This window comes from Lutjanus erythropterus, chromosome 17 (assembly GCF_056507025.1).
Source record: "Lutjanus erythropterus isolate fLutEry1 chromosome 17, fLutEry1.hap2, whole genome shotgun sequence".
Taxonomy (NCBI): domain Eukaryota; kingdom Metazoa; phylum Chordata; class Actinopteri; order Lutjaniformes; family Lutjanidae; genus Lutjanus; species Lutjanus erythropterus.
The window spans coordinates 29,212,691-29,235,125 of record NC_139333.1 but is presented as its reverse complement, the minus strand read 5'-3'; the positions used below and the strand labels follow the sequence as shown (position 1 = coordinate 29,235,125).

At 38.9% G+C, this 22,435-nt stretch overlaps 1 protein-coding gene across 2 annotated transcripts in view; it reads left to right on the top strand.

Moving 5' to 3' along the window:
• The first annotated feature begins 2,218 nt into the window (after window positions 1–2,218).
• map2k6 (mitogen-activated protein kinase kinase 6) overlaps window positions 2,219–22,435 on the top strand; it is a 35,919-nt gene continuing 15,702 nt past the window's right edge. Inside the window, exons 1-2 of one of the 2 annotated variants that reach the window (XM_084740640.1) lie at window positions 2,219–2,644; window positions 21,996–22,059. In XM_084740640.1, coding sequence (XP_084596766.1) covers window positions 2,554–2,644; window positions 21,996–22,059 — 155 coding nt within the window. In that variant the 5' untranslated portion in view covers window positions 2,219–2,553. The remainder of the gene's footprint in view (window positions 2,645–21,995; window positions 22,060–22,435) is intronic. The other variant, XM_084740639.1, reaches the window with a different exon arrangement.

Sequence of the window (22,435 nt, the reverse complement as noted above, 5' to 3'; positions counted from 1 at the left end):
GGTAAAGGACAATTCCCCACAAAAACCTTTAATGGGGGGCAGAGCAGAAACAGAAACAGAGGAGGGATTCTCCTCTAGAAGGTACAGACATACAATAACATCACAATACAGAGAAACAGAATGACATGAAGTTATTTCTCTTAAAGGGAAAATTCACCACTTTCCACGCAGGTGTCCACTGCAGCCAATTTAAGCAATAAATTCTTCATTGCTGCTATATTGACATAAAAAACTGAGTTCTCCTGCTCAGAGAGCGAGCTGGCAGTGCCTACATGTACCAGGATACATCGCACACAATCTTCTGATGACCATGTTGGCATCTATCACCACCTATAGCTGTTACTTTGTTGGCCAAAATGTAGTTTTAGGTGACAAAAATACTCATCATGTCAATTAATTACTTCAACTGATTACATTTACCATCAACACTGACTGGACATCCACATGAAAAGTGGTGAATTTCCCCTTTAAGTAAATTTGACAATACCACATCCTCTATTACAAACAGAAGTTTTCAGCAGCATCATTGTCACTGCTGCATGTATATCAACACTATTAGGGCTACTAATGATTATTTCATCATTGATTAATCTGTTGATTACTTTCTTTAATTGATTATTAATTGATTAGTGGTTTGGTCCAAAAATGTCAATAAAGGGTGAAAAATGCTGATCAGTGTTTTCCAAAGCCCAAACGGATGTCTTCAAATGTCTTGTCATGTCCAAAACACAAAGATATTAAGTTTACTGTCATAAAAGGACTAAAATAAACAAAAAATATTTACATTTGAGAAACTGAAATCAGAGAATTTTATTAGCTGATATAAAGCATCAGCTCCTCTTCCTGGATTCCACACAAAACATAAAAACATGACAAAAGTTAAGACACTGACAGACAAAACAACCAACATGTAAAAATCAGAGGAGTAAAACAGTATAATAACATTATTGTGTCGTGAAACATTACACAGGGGTGGAAATAACTCATTACAAATACTCAAATGACCGTAATTAAGTTGTTGTTTTGGGTACTTGTACTTTTTTGAATGGATTTTCAAGTCTGTATTTTGACATGTACTTGAGTATACTTTACACTATGTAATCTACTTAGTTACTTTTAAAAATCATAGTTGACTACTGAGTATAATTTGAATTAATATCCAAACCTTTCATCTGCATTTTAGTATTTTAGGAGCCAATCAGGTGATCTGATCACCCAAAAAAAACCAGGAAACGTTTGGAGTAAGAATGTTAATGATTCATGATTAATCAATTAATTGCCGTTAAGACTTTAATCAATTAAAAATGTATCAATTGATATTTAGTCAATAGTCATGCCAGAAATTGCACCTTATTTGACACTACACTGTCTGGTGGAGACGTTTGTTAAATAAAGAAAGTTATTAAACTTAAAATGACAAAAAAAAAAAAAAAAAAAAAAAAAGACAACAACTCTAGAAAACACTGACAATGACAAAAAACATGTTTTGTATCTAAGAAATTATTAATGATTAATTAATTGTTAGTGTTTTCAGTTAGCGGTTAAGGAAATCTTCAGTTCTAATCTGGAGATTTGGAGAAAAAGAAACCATAACATCAACAGTTAAAAGTAACTAATACTTTGAGTAGTTTTTGAAATAATTTGTACACTCACCTAAGTATTTTTCTAACACTTTTATTTGTAATTGAGTAATATTTTAGTAATGTAACAGTACTTGAGTACAGATTTTCAGTACTCTTACCACCACTGCTATATTTGTATTTATATACATAGTATATAAATAAAAAAAATCAAACCCTACAGCTACACATGGATGCATTAGTAATAATATTATATTAATTACTTAATTACTTTTACTTTTAATATTTAATGCACATGTAGCTGATTTTGAAAACAGTACTTTTATTTGTAATGGAGTATTACTAAACTGATATAACTTCTTTTACTTGATCTGAATAAAGCCTCGCATTTTATGAGCTGATCATGTTTTGTTTAAAGAATTCATAATATGCACCACAGCTGGCGGACAAAAGTAGTTGAGTGACAAGTACAGTATTTCCCTCTGAGTGCAGTGCAGTAAATACCACAATGTAGTACTAGTACTATAAACTTGTACTACTATTACATGAGTAAATATCATTTCACAAATAAAGGCTCCAGCTAAGATAAAACAAAACCAGTACTGAGATGAAAGGAAGCGTTTTGGTTTTTTTTTTTTTTTTTTTTTTTTTACTGCCGGGACTACATTTCCCATCATCCCCCGCGCTCCAAGCAGGAAGAACGTTCTCTCGCAGGGGCTCACACTGATCCAAGTTAGGAGCTTTCAGCTGCCAGCCTTGGCCCATCATGTAAGTGCTGCGGAGAATTCTTTGCAGTGCAATTGCAAAATTACCTGTTTTCCCGTCGCCTGCGCGGGCGGTGCATTCGTACCAGCGCTCCCCGCACGGACACGCACGCCTCGGACGCAAAAAGGCTCCAAGTGCATGAAGATCGAGGCTTGTATTTTGCATCTTTGTTGCAAAAGCAAGCCGCTGAAGCTCCAGTGCGAGGGCGATGGAGGGAGGGAGTGAGAAAGAAGGCAAAGTCTTTTGTGCTTCCCCTCCCCCTCATCAAAGCAAAGGGGAAATGTCTCAGCCAAAGGGAGGTAAGAATATCGCACCGATCTGTGCAAAACTAGCGACATGCAATCACGGCTGCACGGTGTGCAACATGCACGGCTGCAGCTCCGGCTCGGCCCGTGCATTTTAAAGTTACATGGTTTACAAGGGTCAGTTGCATTTCCTGTTTTAAGATCTTCCCCTTTGCACAGTTCCTGGTAAGACGATGCTCTATGTACTCACTCATATTGATGTTATAACAGCGCACAGGCAGCAGGGATGTTGAGCACAGGGCGCCTTTAATAGTCACGAGATAGACAAGGACACTGCAACTCTTTATAATAAACTCCGCACGAGTTGCTGCACGGCTCAAGGTAAATAATGAGAGCCATGTCGCGTGCAGGACTACAAATAATGCGTGGTTTGGTGCAGGAGAGGGCAACATGACGTGACAACCTGCAGCTGCTGTCAAGTTTGACTGTTTACTGGCTGCAGATTTGTTTCTGCTTATGGGATAGAAAATGGGAATCTAATAATAGAATTTGTTGTGGTGGTGAGTTCAGGAACAGGGGGCTCGTTCGGGCTGTTAAAACACATTCTGTCAGCTGGATGTGTGTCAAACCCCTGGGTGAGTGTCCACTGATGTCCAGCTCTGTCCTCAGCGTGCATACACAAGCATGCATGTCACACTTTGACCCCAACTTTTATCACCGTGCAGCAGCAACAACAACAAGGAGAGCGGAGGAGAAACTCCCTGCAGCCTGGGAGTTATTTAAAGGGATACTTTGGATTATTTGATGTGGGGTACATGCCCACAGTCAGTGTGTTACCTGCAGCAGATGGTGGTTGGTACGACCCCAGTTTAGAGAAGCCGCAGGAGTACCAGCAGTCAGAAGCAAAACATATTGTAGCCAACTAAAAAATCAATATCTGTTTAAGTGCATGTTATATTTAGAATATTTTCACCACTTTACTGTGCTGTCAGGCAGCCTTTTCTAACAGAGAAATGCTGTAATAAAATACAAATATCGCTCTCTGCAAACCAACCAAACTCCATAGATAAAATCATTCATTTTACCTCACAGAACACACAAGGTGTTCGTCTACCACTGCCTCAGTCTGTTAATTTGTTTGTGTTATTGTGTGACTTTGGTGTTTTAAGGGTTTAGTTTGGATTCAACAAAGTCACACAATAATGGAAACAAACTAACTGTTCTGGGCAGCAGTAGACCAGCAACACCCGTGTTCTCCCAGGTAAAATTACATTTTTTTTTGGTTGGTTTGGAGAAATAAATATTTGGCCTGTATAGCGACTATTTCCTATTGAAAACAGTTTCCTGGTAGCAAGGTAAAGTGCTGAAAATATTCTAAAGTGTACACTTAAACTGATACTTTCTTGTGTAACAAGAAACAACTGTTACATAAGCCAAATATTGCTCTATACAAAGCACCAAACTCCACATGCAAAAACAGTAATTTGACCTTGCTGAACATGAGTTGTTGGTCTACCACTACCTTGAGTATTTAGTTTGTTTGTGATTTTGTGTGACTTTAGTGTTTTAACAGGTTTGGATTCACCAAAGTTACACAATAACAAATTGACAGACCAAGCCAGCAGTAGAGCAGCACCTCCCATGTTCTGCAAGCTAAAATGACTGTTTTTGCCAGTTGAGTTTGGTTGGTTTTGAGAGAGCAATATTTTGCTTAAATAACCAAGGTTTTCTGTCAGCAAGGTAAAGCATAGAAAATGTTCTAACTATAGCCAATATTTAAGCTGGTATTGGCTGATGTAATGGGAAACTGCTCTCACATAAGCCCAGTTTTCACTGTCTCCAAACCAACCAAACTCCACATGCAAAAACTGTCATTTTAACGCACAGAACACAGGAGGTGTTACTCTACCGCTGCCTTGATCTGTTAGTTAGTTTGTGTTATTGTGTGACTTCGATGAATCCGAGCTATAATTTAAAACACGGAAGTCGCACAATAACACAAACAAACAAACAGATCATGGCAGCAGTAGACCAGAAACTCCTGTGTTCTATGAGGTAAAATTAATGATTTCGCCTATGGAGTTTGGTTGGTTCGGACAGAACTATATATGGCTTGTATAACAGCAGTTTCCCATCAGAAAAGGCTGTCTGATGACAAAGTAAGGTGTTGAAAAATAATCAAAATACACTGTACACTAGGCTTGCACAATTAATTTGAATGTTGTTGAAATGGCAATATGACTAAGTGCAATATCCAAATCGCAATTTTTTTTTGACAAAGGAAAAATATGTGATGAAACAACATTATAATGGAGTATTTTAGTGCTGCGAAAGATGCCCTGACCTACAAATCTTTTTTCTCCAGATTTAATGCAAAAATGATCATTCAAACTAATATCGTAGTATTTGTCAAAATAATTGCAATATGATTTTATTTAACCATATTGCGCAGCCCTAGCGTACACGTTAACTGATTGTTTTCGATGGATAAAATATGTTTTGCTTCCTATACCAGTACTCCTGCTGCTTGTCCAAACTGGGACCTTATCGACCGCCATCTAAGCACTGCTCACAACCCTGCTTCAAATGGTCCGAACTATTCCTTTAAGTTCCTCATTGAATGCAGCCTGCAGAGAAAGGAAAAAAGCAGCTACAGTGAAAGCAGCTCAGGCGTTTTTCCTCCCCTTACCGTGTTTTCCAAGAAGTCCAAAGTGAGGCTGGTTCATTGCACAACATGCAGAACACACACACACACACACACACACACACACACACACACACACACACACACACACACACACAGAGTGAGAGTCAGAGTCTGTGCAGGATGTGAACAGGTAGGAGAGCGATCGCCCCTGATGGTTGGAGCCTCTCAGTGTTTATCTGCTACAGTCAATCGTCCTCCCACCCACACAGAGGAACTGTCTTCTCGTCTTCTTGTTGCAGCCGGTTCATCTCGTGATGAATAATGCACACACAGTTTTTTATTGTGAGCAGATGAATGAGTCGGTTTGGGACTTTCCTGACAGCAGAAGTTGGTTTCTGTCATCGTTCATTGATGTTGTGACGGTGCAGATCGAGTACTGGAAGCAATATTCGATCAAACGATTTGTCATTAATTGACTTGATGAAGTTGTTGTCTTGACTTTTTGTAGCTCAACAAACAAGAGCAAAATGGCTTCTGTCAGTCACCTCGAGGACACACACATGCTTCTCCTGCAGCTGTGTGAAGGGCTGCAATTTTTGTGCATTCATCTTAATTGATAGTTGAACGTGTTTACAGTCAATTAGCATTTTTCACAGTTTTATTTAAACAATTTTAGGAGAAAATTAGCATCTGAAACTCAAATTCAGGAAGCACAAACAATTTAAACTAACAGAATAATAAAACAATGAGGTTCTCGCTCTAAACAGCTGCTCTTTTGTTTTGTTTTTGTTTTGTTTTGTCCACAAGCCAAAGATTTCGAGTTTACTGTTATAAAGTAGCAAAGAAAACAGAAAATATTCACATTTAAGAAGCTGGAATCAGAGAATTTTGTACTTTTTTTCCCTTGAAAAAAACTTCAAACCAATGAATTGATTTAATAATTGATTAATCGTTGCAGCTCTGATTGATTAGCATCCCTACGTAGTAATGATGAAACAATTAATTTGTAGACAGAAAAATAGTAGCCATTTTTTGGACAACATTTTAAATCGTCTTTAAAGTAAAAATGTTTGTCATTGGTCAGACTTTGCTGCTTTTCTGTTTCTTGTCTGATAATAAGTTGAATATTTTGTTTTTATTTTGTGCTCATGGTCCCATAAAACTGGTAATCTGATGACATCATCACCTTTAGCTTCAGAGATGTGTGACGGATATTTTCCAGTGATGTTCTGATACTTTTTCTTTCCTTTATCATATTGATTCAGATTCCTGAACTTTGCATATACAGTATAGTACACTGTACAGTCGTACACTACTAACCCCTGTGTGCTTGTGATATAATTACTATCATTGTTATCTGATTGGCTGATATTCGCTGCCTCCTTTGGTTTGGGTTGGTTAGAGTTATGGTAAAATTATCAGGGTAATAAATGACGTAACTAATGAATGAATTACAGAGAAGTATCACTGATACCAGTATCTGAACTTTTACTGCACTGCAACATTACTGCTGTTGTCACTTCTCAAAAAGTTGACTTTGAATGTATGAGAGCTGATGTTTATATGATTTGAATTAAAGGCGGATTTATTTGCCAAATTTGGCAGAAATGCAATTTAATATTCATAAGAATGTTGTTGTTTGTTTATATGTACAGAAGGAGCAGGTCTTCTTGTATGGCTGCTGCCATGTTGCACCATGTTTCTATGGTAGCTCAGAATGGACAAATCAAATACTGACTTTATGACTTTACTGAATTAATTAAGATATGGACTTAGGAGAGTGTGGTGACAAGTTTGCAATCTGCAACCTCACCACTAGATGCAACTAAATCCAACACTCTGGTCCTTTAAAGTTATTTTTAAATTGCACAATATGAACGAGGATGTGATCTCAAGACTAAAAGGGCATTTCATCTCAACTTAAAAAAGTTTCACTGCTTCCAAGTGGTTAATATAATTTTTTAGGTTTAAGCAGGTTTAAGATAAAATTGAAGCATTTTTTTTAAATTAATCAAAAGCAACCAAGCCTCTTTAATATTTAATGTTGTCTAAAATAAGCTGTGCAAGAACTAAATTAAATTGTCTAAAATTGGAAAAATTTTGAGTTCAATCAGGAACTACCTGATCAAAGAATGAGTAAACAATATTATAAACCTGGCTGGACAGTTAATACTAAATTCTGACACATGACAGTTTTTAACCTTCAGTCTACTGAACACATTTTGTTTTGTATAAAAAAAAAAAAAAAGACAGAGTGCATGTTACTCTCAGCTCTGCACAGATTGTACAAAGTGTTGTATAACTTACAACTGCTGAAGGAAATGAGTACAAAGCTAAAATAAGCATCAGGTCCCTGTGTTTTATTTAAATCAGACCAGACTGAGCTCAGTCACTTCACCCCTCTGCTGCTGCTGCTGCTGCTGGTTTCCTTCTATTCTCATATCGTTTGGCACAGACACATGTGAAGTCTTGGGTCTCCGTCTCGAGCGCTGCCCTGTCAGTGCGGCCCGGACGCTTTCTGCCCTCGCCATTGTGCGCTCTGGTGTGCTGAGTGCTGTAGTGTGCTCGGCTGGCCGATGGCAGCGTGACAGCGGCCCTCCCAGCTCGTGTCCCCCCTGCAGCCTCGGCCGGCCCTCGCGCCCCTGCACAAATGTCCCGTTTGTCATGCAAATGGAGGCTGCGTTTTCAGCTGCACAGATACTAAATTTGCTGTTTCGACGGGCCAATTGTTGGTCCGGTTCCAGGCCTATAGTGGCTTTTTTTGCTGCAATAACAGTAGAATTGTTCAGAGCATTGTTCAGATGATCCACTAACTGTACTTCTGTTTTCGGGGGGGGGGATGACTGAGTAAGCGTGCATACATTCTGCCTGCAGCCACTTCTCTGATGGCAAGAATCAGCAGCAACATTTAGGACATTTTTCCTGTTTATTTCAGCCTTGTTGCAGCCGTGCGTGCAGGCAGAGGTGTGTGCTGAGATATTAAATTTAATGTTGTGCAATTAAATAAAAAAAAAGAGAGAGAGAGAGACAGAGAGCGTGCCGAAAACAAGAGAGACATAAATCCAGGTCTCAGTTCAACCTGGAGTAACTCTCTGGTCGTGATGGCAGCAGGTTTCCAGATTTCACTGCTGAAATGTGATGAGAACAAGAAAGAGGACGAGGCAGGGAGGGGTGAGGAACAGCCCTGAAATGCAAGATAGTGGAAGGAAATAATTAGAGCTGCAGCAATTCATTGATTATTAATTGACTATTAATGTAATCACCAACTATTTTGATGATTGTTTAATCGTTTTGAGTCAAAATTTTCCGATTTCATCTTCTCACCTGTGAATATTATCTTGCTTCAGACAGGAAACTGAATATCTTTGGGTTGTGGACAAAACAAGACATTGGGGGACTTCACTTTGGACATTTTTCACCAATGTCTGACATTTTATGGTTCAAACATTTAATTAACAATTGATTAATTAAGGAGATAATCAACTTATGAATAAATAAGAAAAATAATTGTTAGGCGCAGCCCTATAAATAATGCAATGAGGGCTGCAACTAACAGCAGTTTTTGATAATAAATTAATCTACTGATTATTTTGGGGTTTAACGCCTGCACAAATTGTTTTATGTGTTATCGGCTAACAAATTAATACAAAGTCTTCTGTCTATAAAATGTCAGAAAATAGAGAAAAATGTCCATCCCAGTTTTTCAAAGTCCAAGGTGATGTCTTTAAATGCCTCATTTTGTCTAAAATCCAAAGATACTCAGTTTAATATGATAAAGACAAAGAAAAGCAGGAAACTTCCACATGTGAGAGGCTGAAAACAACATTTTCTGCCATTTTTAATGAAAAATGACTTTAACATTTAATTTATTATCAAATATTTTCATAGTTTTATTCCTTTTTACAACTTGCCTGGTCAGGTGGGTGAGTTTCCAGATTAACTTGCCCCAGGAAAGCGTGCAAGTCTTTTTGTTGAGTCCTGATTATTTTATGGATTTATCAATAGTTTGATCTGTAAAATGTCCGAAAATGATGAGAAATGTCCAAACTGATGTCGGAACCTAAAGATAAGTGTGATGTGATATGAAAACGCAGAAACACTGACATTTTCTGCCGTGTTTGGATGATGAATTACTTTTTAAAATTAATTGAATTATTTGTGTATTGATCGACTCGTCGTTGCAGCTCTAAATGCAGTTTGTTGCAGGTAGATCGAGGCACTGATCTCCATCTGATTGCGTGATGTGTGTGTATTTCTCTTAACCTTCACTCCAACTTTAAAACTGAAGCAGCTGCAGCTCTTCTGTTTATTTCACAATTTTTAATTCTCTGAAGTATATAAAGATTGCAGCTAAAACGACTCTGGAGGGAGACATATTTGCGCCACACTTCATGCATTTAATGACTGTCTGGATTTGATACAACTTAATGAGAATTTAGTATTGCCGAACGTTTCACTCCATGCTTCACGCTGGTGATTTAGGAAAAGTGGCAGCACCGGCAGCTATTTTCTCTCTGCTGAATTTTAAACTGTTGTAATTGCATGAGAAGATCCTCTTCATGCTGATATTACCCAACAGTCAGCAGTTTTTACACCTGTTGGCTTTTTTTTCTCCCTTCGCTTGTGTTTCTGCTCGTGTTGAATAAAACAAGTCATCACCAGCTCCAATTAGCACCTCAGCAGAGATTGGAAAGAAAAGGAATTTCAGTAAATTGGCAACTTGTGCTCGATCATGTGTCTTTCTAAGTGTGTGCAGAAAGAAAAGTCCCATTAAAACACACAGTGGAGCATCTATATTTTATAAGAGCTTCTAGCAAGAGACTGCAACTAAAGATTATTTGTATAACTGATTATTCTCCTCATACATTTTTGATGAATTGTTTCAAAAAGTCAGAAAACAGTGAGAAATTGCCACAGATTTTGCCAAAATGATATTTCTAAATGTCTAATTTTGTCAGATTTATAGACATAAACACAAAAATATTCAATTTACAAAGATATAAAACAGAGAAATGCAGCAAATCATCCTATTTGAGATTGGTTCAGCATTTTACTTGATAAAGCTAATCGATTAACACTGCCGGCATCATGTAGAAGAACGCACACAGATGTGAACAGTGGATGCACACATGCTTTTGTTTGTACTGTGTTGGGCGTCTGCACACATGGAGATGCTCTCCTGTGTTTTCTGCATGCACACAACCAGATCTCAAGATATACAGACCCTCATGGATACATGAATGTGGACGGTATAATAATTAGTTCATGTCTGTGCCCTCAGCTGTGCTCCAGTCTGCATCAGTGACTCAGTTTTTTGCAGTTGAAGGCCCATGTTTTTGAGTGAAGGGACACTCAGCTTTGTGAATCCTCTAATAGATTAACCTTGTGCACTATGTAGCCTGTCCGTTCTTACGATCATACTTATTTCAGCGCCGTTCCAATGTTTCAAAACTCCAACAGCATGTCAACAAAATGTCCCACTAGACCGAAAGCCCATTTGTCTGCTTGTGCAGTAACACACTAATTCTTACCTCCAACAACTGCACAGCGAGTTTGTATTATCAGAGCAATGGGCCTTCATTTTCAGGACAACAGGCTGTCGGGATAAGGGACATTTTTCAGACTAATGGGGTTTTGGAATGATGAGCCGTCGGAGCAGTGGGAGGTTTGTTTCAGGCCCGAGTCTTGTAGAAATTGTGTCAGAAATGTAATCCTGGTCTTGGTGCTTCTTCAGACGTGGACTGAAATGTTAAAATGCAAACACAAACATGTTGACGTGCATGTGTGAAAGGGACGAAATAATGCAACAGAAATGCGGGTTTGTTTTTTTTAACAATACCCTGATAATACCAATAACCATAAGTTTTCAGATTGTTTCATATGAAGTAAAACATCAGAGTGCTTGACTGTAAACAACAACAAGGTTTAATGTTTGTTCTTTATTTAGTGTCCTGGACTGATTCTTGATTTCCACCTTTTTGTTGTCTGGCAGTAAATCAGCTGATTGTTGTGATATAATTAACAAGCCTTTAGGATCATTGTTATGACTTCTTCCTTAATTGTCAGTTTTTGTAATTATTTTTGGTTCCTAACTTTACATCTGACCAGGGACTGCACATGAAAACTAGCCTTTTGGCTGATTCTGTCATATTTACAGTAATGTTTATTAATGCACTGTCCCTGAGAAATAAAGAAATAAGTAGGGTAGGAAACTTTTAAAAACTTTTGAAACTTTTGTGCATTTTCCTTAACCAATGGTTAAGTATAAAGTATAGTATAAAGAACACACCAAAAAAGCTTTTAAAAAGTTTACTATTTCATTCAATCAGAGCAAATAGGGCTGCAGAATTAATCATCAAACTATGGAAACCGTGATATGGCCATGTGTAATATCCAAATCACAGAATCAGAACCAAATCACAGCTTTTTGAAAAAGGGAAAAAGTGTAAAAAAAATTATAATGAGGTGCTGCAGAGATTCTCTGGTCTAAAACTCTTCCAGATGAAAGAAAACATGTTTGTTTGGTGCAAAAATGATCATTTCCACTGACTGTATCGTGTATCGTAACTGCAATTTCACCAAAAATAATTAATGACTTTTCTATCATATTGTGCAGCCCTAATAACAAGACTGCGCCCACAAAACATGATATCGCAATACTCAAGAGTGTCAGTATTTTCTTGCACCCCTAGTTTGCACAGAACCGACGCCAGAGTCTAAGTTCAGTTTAAGGCTCTTTTATATTGTTTGGTTTTAGAATTTTCACCTTTATTAATGCAAAGAGTTCACATTTATGTACATGAAGAAAACAGGACAAATTTAAATGGACGAAACAAATACAGACGCACAGCCCAACAAAAACACATCAAGTCATAAGCAGAGGTGGACGACACTCAGGTCAGATTGTTACTGTGTCTACAGGGTTGTGGTTGTGGATTTTGAGATGTCCAGAACGGTGGTCTTAGATTGCACACGTCTGTAGACTGTAGCTGCACGATGAACCTGCCAGATCTCTGTTATTTGCTGGAAGTGTTGTGTTCCTGCTCTGAAGTCTTTCTGCGAGTATCATCGGGTGCACAGGAAGTGTAGCGCGAGCCGGTGACGACATGGTTCCCAAAGGAGCTTCCAACAGCTGTAACCTAAAGGAGCTGCCATCTTTGGAAGTATAGAGTATCTCACAACCTGCCAGAGCGGTCGGAGGGGGCCAAACAGCTCAGGGAGTTATTTTGAAATCTCTTTCTGCTACCAGCCGCCCCCTCCTCCTCCCTCTGCTGTCTCTTCCTGTCCTTCCTTGTGTCACTTGTTTGCGGTCTGCTGCGTCCCACAGTCTGTGATTGATCTGTCTTCCTCTGGCTCTCTGGAATTCCATTGAGGAACTCTTGGGATTGTTGGAATTCCAGCCGGGGTGCATGTGTGGGTGAGCAGGGCTCATTATCACGCAGGCCGGCCGTCACCTGCCCTCACACTCCGAGCCTTTTCCTGCGTGCACTCTGTGTCTCTGTTTCTGCCCTGCAAACCCTCAAGTCTGCATTATTTTTCTTGTCACAAACGGACACGCGTGCACGACAAGGCTGATTGCATGCTCGTATCGGGCGTGGCAGAAACTGGGAGCACAGACATCCATCTCCTGTGGCCTCGCTCTGGCATCTCAATGCATACTTGAGCTCATGTGCTGCAAATCACCGGGAATGATATGTACTGCTGCTTTTAATTAACCCACACTGCCTACCACAGTGTGCAGCTCGATGCTGAGCTCAGCAAGAAGAAAGGAAGGAATTGTGTATTTGAGTTATGCAACATAATCTGGAGAACATCTGAAATGGGATATTTTTAGATCGCTCGCCATGTTTCCTAGTCAGCCTGCTGCAAAGTAACGAAGTACATTTAGCCACAGCTACTTATACTTTACTTGAGTATTTATGCAGCTCAATACTTTGAATTCAGTGCTTATCAGAGGGAAGTATTTTACTTTTTACTCATAAAATATGATGTACTATTATAATAGTTAGAATTTACTCCACATCAACATCCTACAACATGTAAATTCTCTTTACATATTAATGCTTCATTAGTATTGTAGTAGTATAGTGAATATTAGGGATAACAATATATTTAGAGAATAATAGATTATTATTAAATTAATCACTATCTATTTTGATAATCAATGAATTGGTTTGAGTCATTTTGCAAGAAAAAAGTCAAAATTCTCTGATTTCAGCTTCTTAAGTGTGTTTCTATACTTCTCTCTATGACAGTAAACTGAATATCTTTGAGTTGTGGACAAAAGAAGACATTTGAGGACATCATGTTAGGCTTTGGAAAACACTGATCAACATTTTCCAAGTACCAAACTAACTAACTAACTAACAAATTGATTAATCAAGAAAAAGAAAATGATCATTAGTTGCAGGCCTGAATATATTGAATGTCACAATAAAAATGTCTCCATACTGTAACAGACTGTGATGATATCTGACACAACATTACATGGTAAATTAGTTTTTTGTTTGTGTTTGTGTTTTCATTCGGGGGTTTCACCAGCAGTAACTTAACACGCCTCCGACAAGCTGAAAGTGAATATGAAGCGGTAAAATAATGCAGATCTGAAGGTACAAACAGCGACACAGGAGAGAAACTAAAAGAACAGAGATTCAGTTAGAAGCTACAAAAGTCCTGAGAGCTGAACAGAAAGAGACTTCAGGAAACATCTTTCTCTCTGCTCTCCTGAACACACAAGAGCTCAGTATCACACTTGTTCGAGGGAGAGTGAGGAGGGTCATCGCGGGTTGGCCGCGGCCTGCTAGATGTCTCTGCAGCCTGCTTGGAGGAGAGTCGGGCTCGCTTTGGCCCCTCTCCAGAGTAGGTCAGTGTGCTGAGGAGGAGGAACAACAACAACTAGAATTTTCAGGACAAGGTTTGGTGCACTTAAAGCAAAGAAACAGAAAGAGGTGGCTGATAACAGCTGATGAAGCTGGCTACTGTGTGTCAGAGAGAGTGTGTGTGGGCGGGGCTGGAGAGGGTTTTCCAGTCAACAGGTGTCACAAAGCAGGGGATGATGGGGGGAGGAGTTCCAGGTTACCTGCACAGCTGACAGACAGAGCAGCATGCAACAAAACTGACTGTGCATCCATGGTAGTACCCAGAACTACCATGTTATTAAAGCTGCAGGAGGCCATTTACACAATGCAGACAGCTTTGCCCCTCCCACCAAATGATGCACCAAACACAAGCACACATGTTACTGGGCAGAAAGTCAAGCTTGTCAACTGTTGTAAATAACTAGCAAACTAACGTCTGTTTTACTTGGTTAGTTATGTCTGCCTCAGAGGAAAGAAAGACACAAAGAACCTGGATGACCCTTGTTTGGACAGAGTCACTGCTATGATTGGCTGGTTATGTGCTCGCTAACTTTGACTGGTTGTTTGATTTGGATCGGGTCCAGTTTCTTAAAAAAGTGTGGGCGCTCACAGAACACATTTTTTTTAATGGAACGCTTTAATTAAATATTGCAAATGACATGAAAATATCAAAATAAGCTATGAAATAAAGTTCTTTGTAAGAAGATATAGTGTGTTCCATTGTGCAGTAAACAAGCCAGTGTGCTTTTCTGGTTATTCTGACCCACAATCCTCTGCACAGCGGAACATCCGTCACATTAACTGAGTCAGTGTGAAGGCGGCGCAGATGAAAGCTCGCTGTCCAAATTGCATGTTTTTTCTTTTTCATCTGTACAGATTTTGCGCTACAAACTACATATTCATCTGCAAACAGATTTATGAGCAAGAGGGTCAGAGTTAAAGGCACAGTGTTCATTTGTCCTGCTGTATGCAGCAGTATGTACTTGTAAGGGCAGTGCTTACTAAAAATAAAAGAAAAGGTTTGCTATTTGGAGCTTAGCCTAAGAATCTACAGCCATACTTTGAGCTAAATGCTAATTGGTATAATGTTGATCACTAATACAAAGTACAGCTAAGGCTCATGGGAATGTTAAGCCATAAATGAAGAGTTTGATCTCATAGTGACACAAGTGATTAGGACTCTGAGGACCATGAATATCTGTACAAATGTTCATAAACCTTTTGATAATGGACTGATGTGTGTCATGTCACTAAAAGCAGCAAACACACTCTGTGGTTTATATGACTGAAAACTTAATATCTTGCTGCCGTATATAATATATAATGATGATATAACACATGGAAATGTGCTGTTGTGTAATTCTGAACGCTGGGACTTTTATTCTAATTGAGTATTTTTAGTTTGTTTTCTTGCTACTCGAGCTGCATTTTAAGATTATTTTCATCATCAATGGATCTTGTATAGTTTTTTTGTGATTAACCTATTAATCATTTGGTCTCTGAATACATATAAATTATAAATAATAAATTAAAAAACAATTTCCCAGACCCCAAGGAGACCAAGAAAACCTGTGAATATTTTCATCTGAGACCAGAGATTTTTTGGATTCTTTTTACATAAAAAACGACTGAACTGATTAATCTGTTATCAGATCTTTTGATCGACTAATCCATTCATTGGCTAATAGTTTGTAGCTGTAATTGCTCCTTTTACTTTAATCCAATGATCTGAATTTGCTTTGTGCTGTGGTATAAAGTAGAACACATGCTTATTCCTGCCAGCCACAAAGATTACATAATCCATGGCCCTCCGACCCCCCCACCACCTCCTCTCTCTCTGTCTTACACCTCTCTTTACTCTCCGTGTCATTTCTTCTCGGTCGGCAGCAGCAGGTTTTGGAGCCGTGCAGCGTTGCAAACACTGAATCCAGTGTTCCAGTTGGTTCAGACATGTCGTCGTGCTGCAGCACGGAGCTGCATGTCAGTTTGATTTGCATGCGTGGCTGCTGGGTGGCCCTCCATCACCACCACAACATGCAGCACGTCTGCAATACCTGCCACTTATGACTTGCTGCACTTTCCATACAAATCTGTGCCTGCAGCCCGGCCGTGTCTCCTCTGTGCGTACATTAAATCGGGCTGAAATGCTGTGTGCATGTTAATGTGCAGGCTGAGGTTTGTTCCGTGGAGGAGCGTGCTGCCTCTTGTCTCATGATCTCGGTGCACTGAAGGCTGTAAGGCAGATTTTTTCAGTCAGTTACTCACAGAGGAAGAGAAAGGATGCTGTCGCTTCATTGTGATCACACAGTGAATCTTTTGTTCTGACGCTGTTTGAGGTCAATCATCTGACAAAGTTCAGGTCTGGTTAATGCATCTGAAAGTATTTATTGATCCTTCTCCTCGAATGGAACTTGTGGTTCCTTCTGCTAAAGAGATGAGGGTTGTTCCCAGAGTACTATGTTCCCATGGTCTAATGTTCCCAAGGCCCTATGTCTCCAGGGTCATATATTCCCAGTGTTGTATATATGTTCCCAGGGTCCTATATTCCCATGGGTCTGTGTCCCCAGTGTCCTATGTTCCAAGGGTTCTATGTTCTGAAGATCATATATTCCCAGTGTTGTATATGTCCCCAGTGTCCCATGTTCCTAGGGTTCTATGTTCTGAAGGTCCTGTATTCCCAGAGTTGTATGTCTCTAGGGTCATACATCCCTAAGGATCTATGTTCCCAAGATCCTGTGTTCCCAGGGTCATATCTTTCCATGGGCCTATGTTCCTAAGGTAATTTATGTTCCCAGGGTCCTCTGTTCTTTTGGTTCTGTCTTTCCAGCAATTCCAACAGTCATATGTTCCCAGGATCATATATGTTCCCAGGGTCCTGTGTTCCCAGGATCCCATATTCCTAGGGTCCTATCTTTCCAGGATCATACGTTCCAACAGTCATATGTTCCCATGGTACGATGTTCCCCAGCTTATATACAGTATGTTCCCAGGGTCCCATGTTCCTAGGGTCCTATGGTGTCCTTCAATGTTATATATGTTCTCAGGGTCATATGTTCCCAGATAATTGTGAAAAAAAATCCTTCACGCCTTCAGTTTTCACTTTCAGCAGTGGAAATGGAATTATTAATTTGGTAGTTGTTCCTATGATGTTTGGTTTCCTTACAACATGTCAGATTCTTCCAGGTTTGTCCTAATTAACAAAAAATGTCACAAGTTTTGAACTCACTGTTCATCTGTAACCAAATATTATTAACACACCCATGTTATGATTGACATTTATAGGAGGTGTCAGAGCAGCGTGATACATTAGGATGGTTCTGTTGGTCATGAGTGTGTCTCACTTCACATTTTCCTACCATCAGCCAATCAGCATGATTCTCTCTCTCAGTGTGTTCGGTATATTGATGCAGATTCACATGCAGATGAGAAAACTCTTCCTGATATTAAAGTGGCACAGCGACTGAGAGGTTTTTTTTTTTTGCAGACTTGGTGCAGGTGTTTTCTGTCTGACAGTTTTCTAGTTGTGAGAGTGTGTGCGTGTTATGGACGTGTTAGCAGAGTGTTGGTTTCCAGTTACTATTGTTGTCTGTGTAAATGCATGTAGGAGGGGCTCAAACTGACATTTTAGTGCAACAAAGCTGCTTTGGAAAGTGGAGACCAGGAGGAGGCCGCCGGTGGAGGGCCGCATAGCACAGCAGCAGTGTCACACCCTGCACTGTTTGAACAGGCCAGGACACACTGGACGCATCGTCTGTGTGTGTGTGTGTGTGTGTGTGTGTGTGTGTGTGCGCACGTTTTTAGTGATTTGTCTTTTTCGCCGTCCACAGCTACATGTGTCTGCATTTTCTCACGACACAGAAATTCCAGTTATTCCTCTGGCTCTGCTCCACGTCTTTTGAGGAGACACACCTCCAGTTTTACTTTTAATAGCACCTGATGACATCACAGGGCGGTGCACAGTGGGGTGACTTTAAATGTTGCCTGAAAGAATTGTGTGTCAGCTGATCAGGGAGACGCACACATTTCCAAGCATTTTGTGAACACACTAACACGCCGTTTTTAGAAACACACACTCACATGCAAAGTTAATGTATCTGGAATTTAAGACAGAAGTAATTTACTTCCTGGCAACATACAAAGAATGTTCTCAGACAGAAAAGTGGGATCAAGTCAAGTCAAAGTCAGATTTTATTTATATATCCCAGTACATTTATAAAACTAGAACCCCAATTCCAAAAAAGTTGAGACGTTGTGTAAAACATAAATAAAAACATAATGCTATGATTTGCAAAACAATTTCAACCTATAATCAGTTGAATACAGTACAAAGACAAGATGTCAGATGTTCAAAGTGATTAACTTTATTGTTTTTTTGTAAATGTACACTCGTTCTGAATTTGATGGCTGCAACATGTTCTGAAAAAAGTCTGTGTTTGGGACCTGAGGACACTTTAAAGGTAAAATTCTTTCTCATTCTTGCTTGATATACGACTTCAGCTGCTCAACAGTCCACAGTCTCTGTTGTCGTATTTTGTGCTTCATAATGCACCACACATTTTCAGTGGGAGACAGGTCTGGACTGCAGGCAGGTCAGTCTAGTACCTGAAATCTTTTACTACGAAGACACACTGTTTTGTGAAAACGATCTGAAATGTGGACTCGTCAGACCACAGCACACTTTTCCTCTTTGCGTCAGTCCATCTCAGATGAGCTCAGGTCCAGAGAAGTCTGCAGTGTTTCTGGATGTTGTTGATATGTCTTTCTCTTTGCATGGTAGAGTCTTAACTTGCATTTGTAGATGCAGCAACAAACTGTGTTTACTGACAACAGTTTTACAAAGTGTTCCTGAGCCCATGTAGTATCCTTTATACAATGACGTGGGCTTTTAATTCAGTTTTTAATGCAGTGCAGTTTGTCTTTGTACTGTTTTCAATTGAATACAAGTCGAAAATTATTTGCAAATCATTGCATTCAGTTTTTATTTACATTTTTGGAAACAGGTTTGTAAAAGAACGTAAGTTGTTCTACATCAGAGGCAGATCCAACATGGCTGCTCCTCCTCCTGGTGTCCACGTCTGCCTGCACATTTTACATTTACTAGAACAAACTCTGACTGGATTCAGCTGCTGCAAGCTGGTCTGAGGAGGTTTGAGCCAGACGAGGCACACACACACACACACACACACACACACATGCACATAGACAATGCCACCCTTACGAAACTGTGACGCCCTGTTAACAAGGCGCTCAGCCGTTTGAGCGTCAGTGCAGCACCTCCAGATGGAGCGAGCACACCTGAGCTCCTCTTCTTCTTCTTCTTCTTCTTCTTCTTCTTCTTCTTCTTCTTCTTCTTCTTGCTCTCAGTGCCTGTTTCACTCAATTAGGATCTGGAGTCACTTACTGCATCCAACCGTAAGTGTCAGTGATGCTGCAGTTTCTATGTCGACATGAATATTTGAAAAAAGAAGCTGCAGACTGGATGTGAAACATTTCTGTGTTGGTCGTGTTTGGACTGATGGCTGCAGGAAGTTTGAGTCATGTTGCATCAGTGGGAGTTTTGAAGAGCTGGTGGCTGAAGAATCATCAGTGTTTTGACATCGAGTCTCGCTGGAGTGCAGATACATGCAGTCAGTTATTCAGCACTAATCTGCCTTAAACCACTGACTCATCCTGAATGCTGGTTCGGTCTCATCTCAAATCTTAAAACTGATTTTCTGCAGTCGTTGTCGAAGTACAGTTGATCAGGTTTGCAGACTGAACTCCGTCTGACTCTGTGACAGTGAAAGGTTGAGCAGGATGAAGTCTGATGAACTGATCTCTCATCCTGAGCTAAGTTAAGAAGTGAAGTATGCTTTCATCTCGTGGTATGCTCGGCTGCCAGTGAGAGCGTCCTCTCTGGAGTCTCTTCGCTCGGCTGCTTTCCTCTGCTCTGACTTCACTCGCGCTCGGCTGCTGCGCTGATCTGCACACACACTGAGATGCTGGAGCTTCAGGGAATCAAATCAGACGAGCTGAAGATAGAAATCTGCAACAATTTGGATAATCGATTCATCTCTGAAGTCATTTTACTGTCATGGATTTTCTGTTTTTCTCAGATTTATATGAGAGTCAGTTGAGTTAATTTGAGTTCTGAACCATGACTCAGATAAAAAGAGTAATTTGACGTCACACTGAATTCTGGGAACTCGAGCTCTACTAAATGTCATTTTTTTTTAAATATTCAAAGCTTCTATTAAGGTTTTAAATGGAGAAATTAAAAGTCTTTAATTTGACTAAAGAGATTCATGGAATTTCAGATTTTTAAATTTTTTTAATTTTATTTCTAACTTTATTGATTGACAGAGCTGTTAGGTTTCTGTTAGACCGGTCTGTTGATACAGGTGTGTGTCTGCCTTCAAGTTCAAGTGATCACTGTGAAAATGAACACCAAATATGAACTGAAGCAGAATGTTTTGTTAAATTAAATTTGAAGCCTGACTGATATATATTGTTCAGATGATATTATCGCCCCTTTACTGGCTTATCAGCTCGACATCGACCCGTATCGGTTTTGAGATTTTTTTTTTCTCTGATTCTCTGATTTCAGCTCCTGAAATCTGAATATTTTCTGGTTTCTTTATTCCTCTCTGACAGTAAACTGAATATTTTTGGGTTGTGTCTAAACATCATCATAGGTTTTGGGAACACTGTGACATTTTTCACTTTTTTTAGACATTTTAAAACAACTTTTAATCAATTAATCAAGAAAATAATTTATCAATTAACTGACTGTGAAAATAATCCTTAGTTGCAGCCCTAATTAAAATTAGAGCTCAACAGCCAACCAATATTATTGACCTGTCAGCTCATCAGATGTTTTTATTTATTTTTTTTAGCTTTATACATAGCATTTATGTATATTTGATCCTTTTCAAGTTTAATATACATATATTTTTCTATTTGTGTTTTTTTTTACTCATAGTTTCCTTTCATTCTTAAAAATCCCTGTGAAAGTTACTGTTTCAGTTCACTGTAAAACGTCCTGCCTCTGTTAAACTTCCTGCAAGAATTCTTTCTCCCTAATGTCGGCGTCAGCCTCCAAAATCCTTATCAGTCAGATTCTAATAAAAATATCTTGTGAAGTTTGGAAATTATAACATTTATCTTTAAAAGCATTACAAATAATAAATAGATAAATAAATCATAAAGAAATGTATACAGCACTGTGACACTGACATTAGCAGTCAGTCAGTTGCTGCTTTCCAACACGAGGTGAGTCAAAGTTTCTGAAGGAAAAAGTTCAGCGGTTCCCAAAGTTGGAGAAATTGACTCATGATCTTTATAAGACACCAGACAGATTCTGGCCATCACAGCAAAATACTCTTTTATCCAAAAATAAAAGACCTGTTAACAGAGATTTGACAACTTTATGAAAATATAGTTCAGAATATAAAACGAAGGAGTCAGTGAGAACGTTTTGTCAGAAACCTCCTGAATCACTGAATGAAACTTTCCAGAATATTTGGATGTGATGTACGAGCATTTATCTTTCTTCAATACATTTTAAATTCTGACTTTTGAGTTTCTGGTCTTAAGTTATTGATTTTTCTATCAAAATGACAAACTTTTCATAGATTTTGCTGTTTTTTTCTGTTTTGGTTGAGAAAATGATCAGCTGATCAATCAGTAATGAAAACAAGTGTTAGTCTTCAGTCAGTCTTGTCGTGTTACAGGCCACAACATTTTACTTTTGTTATGTAAAATAGTTGAATCCAGATTCAGGTTTGCAGATCAGCTGATCTGATTATTCCAGATGTAGTAAAATGCTGCTGGTTTTAGAGCTAAAATCAATAGTCAATCAACTGACTGAACTGAAGTGGTTTATGTGTAACGCTGCTCTGTGTCCTGTGTTTGTTTCCAGGTAAGAGGAAGCCGGTGCTCAAGCTCTCCAAGGAGGTGTTTGAGCAGCCTCCTCCCGCTGCAGTGTAAGTTCACAATCACTCTTCATCACTTCCAATACTTATATTGATCATCTCATCCTGTTTGATTCACCTCTGTAGACCCGACTGACAGAATTCTGAATATGTTAAATAAAAATCTAACAAACCAAAGAAAGTGAAATTATGCTAATATATAATGCTAATAGTTTAGTTAATTGTTTTCATCACTCTGCTGAATTTTATTATATCACTTTACAATTTTTATTTTTTTTATTGTATTTATTAATAACATTATTAATAACAATAATTATCATTATTATTTATATTATTATAATAATATTAAAAAATATATTTATTTTATTTTGTAGTTGTTAGTTGTTTTTTACTCATCTTTTTCCTGATTAGATTTTAATTTTTGTCT